Source organism: Siniperca chuatsi, linkage group LG1, assembly GCF_020085105.1.
Source record: "Siniperca chuatsi isolate FFG_IHB_CAS linkage group LG1, ASM2008510v1, whole genome shotgun sequence".
Lineage (NCBI taxonomy): Eukaryota > Metazoa > Chordata > Actinopteri > Centrarchiformes > Sinipercidae > Siniperca > Siniperca chuatsi.
In genome coordinates, this window is record NC_058042.1 from 12,170,001 (window position 1) to 12,183,306 (window position 13,306).

The window sequence follows — 13,306 nt, forward strand, 5'->3', positions numbered from 1 at the left end:
AGATCTTCCATGATAACCTTTACTGATGATACTGTTGGCATTTAAGGTACAGGAACATCTAGTAATAACATGAAAAACAAGCTATTCTTTAAGTACAGTAAATCCAGGAATTATTTTATTGTACAAGAAAAAAACAATAACAGCTACAAGGAAAAAAAAAACAATAAATCCACAGATTTCTCTAATCTACAGTATACATAAAGAAGGTGTCCCTTTCTCATATTCTTCCTTAAACCAAAGTTAATAAATAGTAAACTCAGAATCCTTCTTGATCCAATTTAAAGGTTGACAAGTTTTTACCTGTCTTTTACCATGTACTTGGCCAATATCATCATCTTATGCACCCCCTTAACCCTTCACCCTTATGGGGCGACTGGGGCTTAGTGGTAGAGCGGGACGTCCACCAATCGGAAGGACGGCGGTTTGATCCCGGCTTCCCCCAGCCCACATGTCGAAGTGTCTTTGGGGCACTAAACCCCAAATTGCTCCCGAGGGCTGTGCCTTCGGTGTGTGAATGCTTAGTTACTTTGATGAGCAGTTCTGCCATCGCTGTATGAATGTGTGTGAATGGGGTGAATGAGATATGTAGTTGAAGCGCTTTGAGTAGTCAGAAAGACTAGAACAGGGTGTTTTAAACAGAGACAGCATCGTTGTGTGTGTCACAGTAATGTAATTCAAAAGAATTCATGTAATTTAAAGAATGTTGTCTTCATTTTTAATTGGTAGCTGAGGGATGTGAAGAGAGTGATCATCCAATTTCCACCCCAAACACACACACACACACAATGAGCATCTAAGAAAGTGAGAGGTAAGGAAGTAATAGTGCATGGAAGGAGGAATGGACAAAAAGAAAATAAGAAATGACAACCAGGATTTCAGGGGTAGTGGAAGCCGGAATTTCCTTCATCATCATCATAATAATAATAATAATAATAATAATAACTTTTATTCAAATAGCACCTTTCAAAACAGAGTTACAAAGTGCTTTACAAACAGGGTATATAGTTAATACAGTAAAAAAAAAGCAGGGTTACACAGTGCATTTATATAGCAATAGGGGAATAAAGAACAGTACAGAGGCATTTAATACACACAACTGATCTGTGGCTATACAAACATCGCCCTTTGTACTGGAATGTTTATAAGGACTTAGTTGTGTTTTATTGATGCTTTGTTATTACTTCCCACTTCCTAATACACGGCACAGTTTCCTTTTAACTCCATGCATTATTTAAGCACAGATACTGTTACCCTAACCACAATGTGTGGCCAAAGGCTCTTTGTCAGACTTTACTACATGTATACACTGTCTCCCCTGGCAGCCTTTGGCTTAGGGAAAGTGTGCATTTAAACAATCGGTGTAAATAAACACATGGGGGACCACCAAAATGACAGGTGCCTCGATTTTCTTTTCTTAGTGTCTTTACCTATTTGTAATTGACCTATGCATTATTCACATTCAAAAGCTGAGGCTGATGGAGATGGTTAAATATACCTTAAAATGTACAATGAACTGGAATAAAATGAGACTTAAAATACTAACATAGCATCTATACTGTGATGTTTTACTCATGAAAAATTATGTGAAGCATTGCAGTGATCTTTCCCCTTGTCTCTTGTTATTGATTATGAATCTCTAGCAAGTTTCAGCTCTCTGCGAATTGATTTTACTTAAAATGAATTTGTATATACTGAAACCAAAGGATATGTGAAAGGTAGGAAATCATTCAAATAATTGTTATGATCTTTTCATGTTAACAGTGGTATTGTTTTCTTGATGGCCATTGCACCCCAGTCACATGTCAAGACAAAGTTTTTGTTACACTTTGTAATGTTACCTACCTGATTTACAATATTAAAATGGTACGTTGGAGACAGGTAATTACTAAGCTTAAGTGCCATGACAAAAATAAGTGTGCTATCAAATTGGCAATAAACCTCAAGACATCTGAATATCCTTTCTGGGCTTTTGCATTGCTATACCCTCTTTTAACACATGAGTGGATTGCTTCACTGATCAATAATTGATTTTTCTGTCTGTGTTTGCCCGGCTAGTTGAAGAGTCACAAGGCATAGCGGTCCCTGTGCAGTAAACCAAACTCAGAGGGGAGTAAAAAACAGCTTCCAAAAGAGCGAGTTTGCCCTTAAATAGACTGTTAGTTAGTTTTGTGTGTATGGGTCTGCAGTTGTTGCATTAATATTAAAATCAGCCCCCCTAGTTGGTGACTGGAGAAAATAGACATGCATTAGTTTCGGTCTTCTGCTTCCAAGGGACATAACTCATTTAGAATGCATGCCGGCATGCTTTTCATCAACTTCTGGAAAAAGAAGTCCATCGCCTCTTTCTTTGGTTCTCACTCTCTGTCTCTCTTTGTTCTGTGCACCCTTCATGTTGCAGGTGGCATGCATGCAGCTCATCAATGCACTAGTAACATCCCCTGATGAGCTGGACTTCAGGCTGCACATCAGAAATGAATTTATGCGCTGTGGCCTGAAAGAAATATTGCCGGTAAGCACAACATACCCCCACACACACACACACACACACACACACACACACACACACACAATATTTATTTAAATGAGTTGTCTACTTCAGTGAAATAAAATAATTTATGAAACACAGAGGGAAGTTTGCACGTCCTCTGTCTGTGCTAGCACCCACAAACCAATAAAGTTTCTAGTGCCTGGGCTAATAATCTTCCTACAGGCTTTTATACCATCTACCTAACGTGTTTATCTGTTGTAAACAATGTTGCTGTAGCTGCCAAGAAAACAAATAAATTCAAATGAGAAACTGGTCCCCACACCTGTTTATCATGATGAGTAATAGCATTTAGAATGTGCTCCTTGTCTTTACTTAAGGCTTGATGCTTCCCTTTTGGTCAGAGAGGGTCTCCAGTCTTTCTTTCTGATTTATTTTGCTTAATTCTTTATCTCTCAGAATCTGTTTTTTTTTTTTTTTTGTACTTTTTCTACCTTGTTCTTGTTCTTCCTTATTACATCTGTAGCAACTGACAGCCATCAGGAATGAGGCCCTTGACATTCAGCTAAAGGTATTTGAGGAGCACAAAGAAGAGGACATGATAGAGTTCTCTCATAGGCTGGAAGACATCAAGAGCGAACTGGAATATCCTTGTCATATTTACAAACAGAAACATGTAACTCTAAGGTCTGATTCAGTGTTTGTTTCTTGTAAATTTTGCTAATATACATTGGAAACGTTCATGGCATCCAGCTAAGGTCAGTTATTCCTGAAAGCATGTAATCTTTTAATTTCTTTTTTATTTCAGAAGCTTCTACTTTTTTATGTGAAAATGTTTCCATTTACGTATGAGTCCTTGACTCTGTGCACTGATGCGGGGGATGTGTTCAGTATTGTGCAAAGCATGGTGAAGGACAGCAGTGCAGAGTCCTATTTCCTGTCTATACTGCAGCACCTGATGCTTATACGCAATGACTACTTGGTCAGGTAAAAATCAGCAGCACACACATACACACAGAACATTAATTACCTACAGTGTAATGACGCAAGCAGTTTTTTACTTCTCATTTTCCTCTTATTTGATTCGTTATGCTTTCCATCATTTGCACTCAGTGTCTTCCTGTGTGTTCGTGACTTGCACTTTCTGTGGTTTCTTTAGTTTACTTAATTAGCTCTGTTAGTCTCTTTATAGAAGTGACAGAGGTGTACAGTAACATAACTTAAAGTCTGTGTCATAATAATGATGACTGACATATGGCACTTTAATCTTAGCTGAATGTGCACACAAGCAAAGGTCTAAACACCTTTTGAACACTGGTAATGATATACAGTGGTGAAGAGCTTATGTTTTGTGGAGATCTCACTCTGCCTTAAACCATCTCAATGACATTGGCTAACAAAGAGAATGTTGACTCTTTCATCTCCAAGCCATCTATAACAACCATGGCTCCAGAGTATTTCTCATCTCCTATTAATGGTACTTTTCAAAGGCTTATTTTATGTTGGTTCACTCAAAGCTGGGTGTGAGTTAAACCTTGGCTTGATCAAAAGATGGAGCTCTAATCTGAAGAATATTAAATGTATCACCTGCAGTTTTTCACCTACCCAAAAACAACACCTAAAGTGTCTCAGACTTTGCTGTGGCTCTGTCTGATTAATGTTCTTCATCTGAAATTATTCTGAAATGTTAACATGGGTGCCATTCATTTTGTAAGCATTAGTATCAGCATAAGAATATTTACTGTGAACACAAAAAACAAAATTCTTCCACAGTGCTGTAAAAGACTCATTGCAAGTTATCGCAAACGCTTGATTGCAGTTGTTGCTGCTAAGGGTGGCCCAACCAGTTATTAGGTTTAGGAGGCAATCACTATTTCACACACGGCTAGGTAGGTTTGGATTTTGTTTTCCCTTAATTATAACAACCTTCATTTAAAAACTGCATTTTGTGTTTACTTGTGTTATCTTTGACTAATATTTAAATTTGTTTGATGATCTGAAACATTTAAGTGTGACAAACATATGCAAAAAAATAAGAAATCAGGAAGGGGGCAAACACTTTTGCACACCACTGTAGATACACTTAGAAAAACGTGTATGCATTCAAGTATTGTGACATATAACAATAACTTTTTTTTTTTCAGTTTCAGTTTTAATTTTTTCTTCATAAGTATGTGAGGGCTGTCATCCTAAGGGCAAATCACCAGAACACGCTCTTGTACACAGTGTACAGTATATACTTCTTGCAGCTTTGCTGTTGATTTTCTTAATGTCACTGAGTCTTTTAATTTTATTCAACATGTGTCTGGTCCCACACACATTAGGAGTCATACCTTGGACCTTGTTTTTATGCTGCATGCTACTGATCATGAATGTGTTTTCTTCAACTTGTCTTTTAATTTAGATTCTCTGCCCAGTAAATGTGTAAATTGCTCTCACTTCTTAAACCGCCTCTCAGCTGAGAAGTTTTCTGCAGCTTTTGACCCAAGCGCAGTGTTGTCTTCACATGCTGACGTTTATAGTCTGGTCCACTCCTTTAATACACATTGCTCTGCAGTTTTGGATAAAGTGGCTCCTAGTAAAATGAGACTTGAGTTTATCCCCATGGTTAAATGACACTATTCGTTGATTCCGGTGTAAATGTTGGAGGGTAGAGCGACTGAGGAAATCCACCAAGCTCCAAATTCATCATCTTTATTACAAAGACCTTTATATGCAAGGGCTTCTTATTTTGCCAACCTAATTTCCTCCAGTAAACATGACCCTAAAATCCTGTTTGATACCATCACCGACCTTTCTCCCCTCTTACCTCCTGATGTGCATGTTTTTTCAAATAAGGATTGCAGTAACTTTCTCTCTTTTTTTGTGGATAGGATTAGAGATGTCAGGGCTAGCATCATCCCCTCTTCTACTCCCTTTTCTGCTTATCCAACTTGGCCGTCAATTTTGGACTGCTTCTCTCCTATTTCCCTGCAAATAAATTCCTATCTGGTTTTCGTCAGAAGCATTCCACTGAAACAGCTCTTCTCAGAGTCTCCTATGACATAATAATGTCTTCTGATGTGGGTGAATGCTCTGTTTTGGCACTGCTTTTGATACTGTAGATCACAGCATCCTGATGGAAAGGCTGAGGCAGTGGGTGGGTGTCTCTGGGAGCATCCTGGACTGGTTCTCCTCCTGTGTCTTGGATAGAAGTTTTTCTGTGTTTCTTGGTCCATACAGGTCTGAAACTGCTGCTCATGTGGTGTGCCACCCTTATGTCACTAGTAGGTCACTTAGGTCTTCTGACCATGGCTTACTGGTTGTCCCTCATGCTCGACTGAAAACAATGGGTGATTGTGCCTTTGAAGTGGTGGCTCTGACACTGTGGAACACTCTTCCTATAGACATACTTTCTGCGGTCTCTGTTGACGCCTTTTTAAAAAGCAGCTGAAGACCGGTTGTTTATTCAAACTGGCCTATCTATCACCTCAAGCTGTGTAGTGTTTGTAATTTTGTGTTTTTTTTATTTTTTAAATCAATATTACTCTTGTGAAGCACTTGTGACTTTGCTCTGTGAAAGGTGCTATACTAAATAAACTTTACTTACATTTTCATACTACATGGTGTAGCTCCTCAGTCTGTTTTTAGTTGGCTTCAAGTAATTTATTTATTTTTTTTTAAAGAATACATTTAGGTTTCCTCAGGCAGTTCTATATTCTCAGTGTCATTAATTTTCAACACTGGCACATAAGGCATCATATCTGAATGTGATCCCTTTTTAATGCACTGCATCTCTTGCGACTGACTGGTGATGTGATCTTTAGTTGTTTTCCCAAAGTCACAAGTCACGAATGAGTAATGAAAAGAACACCAGCAGCTTGACTGACAGCATGCCTTATTTCATTTAATTGTTAATATTTTCATCTTCTTTCAGACAATGATTACTTCATGCAGCTCATCTTTAAAATCATAGATATGGTATTCATACTATCAGATCCAGTCTCAGCATTGCTTTAGGAAGATGTGGAAGGCAGTGTCCATGATTCATCACTGTTTATAAGTCTCAAAGTATTAGTTAATGATTTGGTGTAGAAGGGCTGTGGACTCTCAATGGTATTGTTGTAAGATAATGAGCAGATCACACAGACACTTTCCCTTTAACTTGCAATAGCACTGTGGCTCCCAGCCTTGCATGTCAACTGTTGTTGCATGATAATATCTCCTTTTTCTTATTATGGCATGCCCTTGGTTATTCTGTGATCAATGCATTCAACAGAGCCATTTGAAACACTTGAACTGCAATTACTCAGCAACTGCTAATAGGTTGGTGTGTATTCCCCATTGTTCACTATCATCAAAACAGTTCATATATTAAGGTGTAACTGGCATAATGGGTATTTGTGTTAGTTCTAAAGAAACCAAAAGAAACCACCCTTAACTTGTGTAACATTAGCATGTGCCTCATGTTGGTCATATTATCCCAAGTTAGTCTTTTTTATTTATCATCAATGAAAGTTTACATGCTGAAAAAATGTGTCCTCATCAATACAAAAACATCTGACCAGGAAGAAAAAAATGTTTTTATTTGCTATATTTTTTATGGTATACATAATGTATATCGGTTTACTGAGAACACAGTTTTGGCCCCATTTCTGTCCTCTGTCAAGCCCCATCATTTTTATTTTGTTAATTTTTTTTCTGCTGTCCATATCTCTTACCTATTATTGTTGTGTCTACCCATTTTCTTCTGAATGGTTGGGGGTGTGTGGTGGGGGTTCGGGTTAGGTGTTGGAGAAAGATATGCAAGAATTCTGGATAGATTCTCATGTCAAAAGCATGAATGATATTTGAGCATTTAAAATGTATTGTGATGCTCTGTGTTTTCACCCGTTGTATGGCTTTGATTTGATTCAGTAATACATAATAATACATAAACCTGATGGTAAGTATCCTCGACTTGGAGCCTCCTGTTATGTGTAGGATCTCTGATATCTATTATGCAATTACTCTGATTGGTTGCACAGGCATAACTGTAGAAGTTGTTGGAATATGCTATATTTCCTTATTTCTTCTCACTTGCACTGCTTTTCGTGCAGATATTTAATTTACTCACACTTGACTCTGTCCAGATAACAACTCTTGTACAAATGCATACACACACCAGATTAAAAGTATGAAATTAAATCAAATAAAATGATATATGTTTTTGCCGCTTTGTCTTTTTCGCTTGACTTTCTTTTCTCACTCAACCTGACTCTCAGGCCCCAGTACTTTAAGATCATTGAGGAGTGTGTGTCTCAAATTGTGCTCCACCGTAGTGGCACAGACCCAGACTTCAGTTACCGCAAGCGCTTAGATGTGGACTTCACCCACCTCTTAGGCAAGTCACACTCTTCTGGCAGTTTGTTTTATTGAAATATAATGTATTGTAAATAAATTATTTTTATTCTGTTTTTGCTTTCAGAGGTGTGTGTAGATAAAGCTCGAATTGATGAGTATGAACAAAGTACTTCAGAACTGGCACAGAAGGCAAGTATTGACCAAAAAAAAAAAAAAAAAAAAACTAAAACAATTTTCGTCTGACTACATATCCACTACACCACCTGGCCAAAACAAAACCCACTAAGGCATGCTGGCATTTATTCTAATTTGTTCTATAAAATAACATCTGTTTAGATAATAAAACATTAACACTGTGAAGTAAACCTAACCATGACAATTCCTGGGGGCTTGTATTGTTAAAAATAATAATGCAAGATCATAGCAGTAACTTAAGAGCCAAACATATTGTAAATTTGCAGTCATCACTTAGCAGAAAATGCCGTGTATAACATAGATGAAAAACAAAATAGGTTTGCAAATGTATATTTAATTTTTGTCATTGTAACACACACAGACACACATGCTTGTGAAACGTGGGAGGTCAAATGGATTGGCTGCTGTGATTAATTGAAGTTTGGGTAGCAGCAGGTTGTAGATCCTGATTAGAAGGATGGGCTCACTGATTGGCATGTGTAAATGGTACTTAAAGCATTTTATTAATGAATGGGTGTTTGGCAAAAGGTTGAAATTCAATCATTAAATTAAAGTAATCAAGGTAAAATGATTGTTGATTATATAAAATGATTATACCATAAGACTTAAACAATTTTAACGAATACTGCTAATGTTAATTCCTAGTTAGATTAATTCAATATCAGTGTGTGCTTGAGTGATTCATTTGGATACATGTTTCTCTTTTTAGTTTGACGAGGAGTTTCTAAGCAGACAGGAGGCACAAGCTCAGCTGGTTAAGTGTGAAGAAAAAATAGCTGAACTCCAAGCAGAGGTGCAGGCCTTCAGGTCCCAGGTACATGACCTATAAATCTTTGTTTTCAATGTCAGTTTATGTAAATTGTGTTAATTATTTAGAGGATGTGAGAAAATACTAGATTTGATTACTCAACAAAACCCCATAACACTAGTAAAGAATTGCAATTCAACTTTCCTTTTTTACTTTCCATTATGAGATGTTCTTTTTATTTTGGGGTGTGGGATATGGATAGGATGGGGGGTTTTATCCGCTAGAGCCTGCAGTTTGGTTTGACATGGAGGCTGCTCCACTGGCTAGCAGACCCTAAGTCTAATGAGAACACTGACCAGTCCTCCATGTTGGCCATTTCTGATTCTCTGATCTTTATCCCATAAGAGGAAATTGTTCTAAAAGCAATTTATTCTGACAACCCCCTTCAACCTCACTACTGGGCCACTCTTCAACCCCCCAACACTCCAGAGAGTTGCTCCCATGCCCTGGCACTGCAAGATAACTACACTCTCAGAGAGGGGAAGAGAACTTCCTTTTTATTTTCCCGATAATTTTTCAATTTGAGAGAGCAAACACACAAAGAATACTCAAATACTAAATTGGTTCAAATGACATTGGTACATTTAGCCAATTGTGGGTACGTACACACAAACTTTGTCTTGCTGTGTTTGTCTGTCTGTGTCAGTCTAACTTTCATCAACACACACACACACACACACATACACACACATACACTTGTTAATTCAGCAAAGGTGTTCTTCCCTCTAGAGGCAGTGGCAGAGTAAGGGCCCAGGGCTGACCTTTAGTGTGCGTCTTTAATCTAAAACTGGTGCATGGATCAATAAGCCATTTGCTCTGTATGATACAATTTACGAAGCTTTGTAGCCCCGGTTATAACATTTGATTTTTAGCTTTGGAAAAAACAAATTATTGTGGGTATGTTCTGGACAGAATCTGGACGGTTTATGAGCATTTGGCCTCTGCTGGATGGTTGAGAGAACACGCCTCTGTTATCCGTAGCACAGTGGTGTTAGAGAGAAATGCATACTGTGTTACACACTTGGCAGATACTGTAGTTCGTATGCTTCCATTTTTTTCTCTTCAGTTTCAGTCATTTTTCTTTTTTTCCCCTTGAAATGTGAATTCTATGTATTCTATTCTATTTTATTTCTCCGGGAAAGGGTTTCTTGAGCACTAGGGCTGTAGTCAACCAAAGAAAATCTTGGTCGACTGATATTCTACCTACTCTTCAACCTATCCATTGGTCGATGGGGGCGGGGGGGCGGATCTGCACATTATCTCTAGATTAACTAAATTGGCCACAGTACACTGAGTGCACTCTATCAAAGTTACACAATATTGCTAAGCAAATGAATTCCTGCAATTTGACCATTTCTTTTTCACAAGTAGCTATCAAGTAACTTTACATACAGCAGCAACACACACACACACACCAGCGAGGATCACAGAGAACGGGCTTCCGTATGACAATAAAGCTAACGCTAGCTGAGCTAGCGCTGCAGTATAAACTTCTACGAAATGCAACATGAAAAAACTGTTACTGACAGTTAACCTACTACTCTCGTTATTTAGTTGGCTTCAAATAAAGATTAATGTTCACACAGTTTCTCTTGACTGTCCCTCAATATTACAACATTAGTCCAGCATCGCCCCATCCTGTAGGAGTAGCCACATTATCCGCACAACATGCTAATGCCAAGTTCAACAGGCTAAACTGCAAAATACACACTAAAACAACATAAAACATTTCAAAACTTATAGCTTTCAGGTTTGAAGTCAGGTCACGGACAGCCAGTATTGATCCATCATTGAGCTTGAACAGTTACCAGCCCTCATTAAGAAAGTAGTCCGTAGTAAAATTCTCACGTTGCCATCAAAAAAAAATGTATCCATTCAGCTCTTCTGTCCTCTGAGGCTATGGGCCGATGTAGCGATTTGTGCAGGTTCTTTGACATGGTGTCAATTAGTTTGGAGCTGAGTAAATGTTCAGTAAGTTAGGCATAGCAGTCTCCATTATGTTGGGCGAGTTCAAAGTTGTGAAAACGGGAGTGTTTTGACTTTCTGTCTTATAAGGCTTATAGTCTATTAAACCATATGATTATTAATACAAACACATTTGTTGAAAATGTATTTGAATATTGTTTGTATACATAATCACTCAAAAATAAAATACATCAGGTCCCTCCCGTCTCTGAAAATAATGGATTAAGAAGCACCTTTCTCTTTATGAAAGTAACACAAATGACCAACCGACCAGAAGGTCCTATTGAGCACTGCTCTACATTCTGTAAAAAAAAATCCCTCCTAGAAACAAACAAAATATTCTGTAATTGAGTAATGTTTGCTAGAATCAAGCTACAAAAAATCTGCAGATGAGATAAGCAACAATCAATAACATTTGTTGAAACTAGAATAAAAAAACGCCACTTCAAAATATTATCTGACCTTCAGAGTGATTGGGGAAAAAAAGATTTGAACCTGTTTAACTTTATAAACGCTGTGAAAAGGCTTTTTTAGGGACAAGGTCCTTGGAACTATATTAATTATTTAATTCAAGAATTAAATTAAGATTATAAAGGTGGTTTACAATACTGCTCAGATAAAGGAATATGAAGGAGTTGATACTGCAGTGACAAGGATTTTTGATTCTCTTGCTAGATAATCATTTTATACTAAAACCAAGTCCAGCCATATTTTAAAGTTAAATAAAAGATTATTTGATTTACTTAGATATACAGTTTTTGCAGTACATTCACACAGTTACACACGTTAACACATGTCTGAGCAAAGCATGTGGGGGGGTTGAAAAATAATGCTGGTGTTGTATTATCTTTGTATTATGATACATCTCCTGAAGAGACCAAAATCAAGAATTTATTTATTTTAAGAACAAGTATCGTCACCAGTGTAACAGTATGACTCCATAATGTGTTTTCAATAGTTTTGGATGTTAGCTTAAGCTACAGTGTATTATCAGCTGTCACCCTTTGCGTAAAATGAGCATTATTTTTAGTATTTTATGTGTATGTCCCCTCATACATTTTTTCTTCTCCCTGCCTATCCAGTTTGGAGCTGTACCTGTGGGTCTGTCCTCAGCCCATGTTGGACAGACGTCATCTTCCTCAGCATTCTCGTCCGGACCTCAACCCCATGTTCCAGCACCTGGGGTGCCAGCTCCCCCTCCTCCACCTCCTCCGCCTCCTTTACCTGGCTGTCCTGCCCCACCTCCCCCACCTGGAGTGCCTCCTCCATTTGGAGCCCCCCCTCCACCCCCTCTAGGGTTTGGGGGTGCTCTAGGCTCCCCCACCCACCATGCGCTGCCTTACGGCCTCAGGCCTAAGAAAGAATTCAAGCCTGAGACCTCCATGAAGCGCCTCAACTGGTCCAAGGTAAGACACTACAAAGTGTTTCTAATATTTAACCACCCCCATTTTCATACACGAGGTTGAGATAATATTAGAAAAACATCTTAATAAAATGCAGTCTGATATACTACTAACTAAAGCCTCAAAAAATTACTGTGGAGTTGAATCAATACCTCACTGACAAAGTGAACTAAAATTTTAACACTGAAAGTTTCACAAATATAGGATTTATTCTTATGCTATTTTAGTATATTGGATTGCAGTAAATTTTAGAGGTGTGTCTTCTAACTGATAACTGGTACTATTACAGATTTCTATATTGACTGATCTACAGTATAATGAGAGATATTAGAAATGTTTTCCCACTGTGCTGGATGATGGTTAACAAAAAGTTTGAGACAAGAAACTGAAAATTTAGGCCAGGTATTTATAGTGGCCCTTTTCTCTGTTCTTAACTTTGTTCCTGATGTTCTTTGGCAGCGCCTGAACAGTACAGATGTTTTTCTAAGAATTAAACAACAACTTCCTACCCCTGTGCCAAGCCACTCATAATTGAAAATAACAGATGATGAGATGCTATTGTCAGAGCAGCCTCTGTGGTACCTCTACAGATGTTCTCTGCAGAGCAATATTAGTTCACACCACAAGTCATATTAGTTTGTGGTTTGATTAATAATTTAATCTCAGATGTACATCGGTACAGGTGTTCAGCAAACTATACCATATGCTCGAGATTTCAAGTGAACCTTTTAGTGGGACATGAGGAGGACTTATGGCACAGCTGTATGAAACCTCCACATATGGTTATCCTTGGTACAAAGCTGTTTTGAAACTTCTTCAGTAATAAGATTTAAAACTTCCAATTATTACTTTGTGGCTCAGCCAGTTTTAGAGTAGGGACTAAACATGTTAATGAGCTCAGTGATAAAACTATTTTTGACATACAGGAAGAGCCCCAAACAACCTAGCAGCAGCAAAGCCTTGACATGCTATTGGCTTGTCACTTTCTTGGCTCCAGTTGCCCTGTCTAAGTTTGGTGCTGGCAGTGACAACCAGTTTAATATTAGGTGCACAAATTTGCAGAGTAGGGTGTTGATTCTCCAAAGCATCAGAAATACTAGCAGCCCTTTCATATTACAGGAAGTGTTC

General features: G+C 38.0%; 1 protein-coding gene across 1 annotated transcript in view; it reads left to right on the forward strand.

Annotated features, from left to right (window-relative positions):
• LOC122875815 (protein diaphanous homolog 3-like) overlaps positions 1–13,306 on the forward strand; it is a 183,962-nt gene that overhangs the window by 38,612 nt on the left and 132,044 nt on the right. The window contains exons 10-16 of the mRNA XM_044195365.1: positions 2,399–2,509; positions 3,012–3,130; positions 3,356–3,472; positions 7,729–7,847; positions 7,932–7,996; positions 8,712–8,816; positions 11,858–12,188. Of these exons, the coding sequence (XP_044051300.1) occupies positions 2,399–2,509; positions 3,012–3,130; positions 3,356–3,472; positions 7,729–7,847; positions 7,932–7,996; positions 8,712–8,816; positions 11,858–12,188 (967 nt within the window). The remainder of the gene's footprint in view (positions 1–2,398; positions 2,510–3,011; positions 3,131–3,355; positions 3,473–7,728; positions 7,848–7,931; positions 7,997–8,711; positions 8,817–11,857; positions 12,189–13,306) is intronic.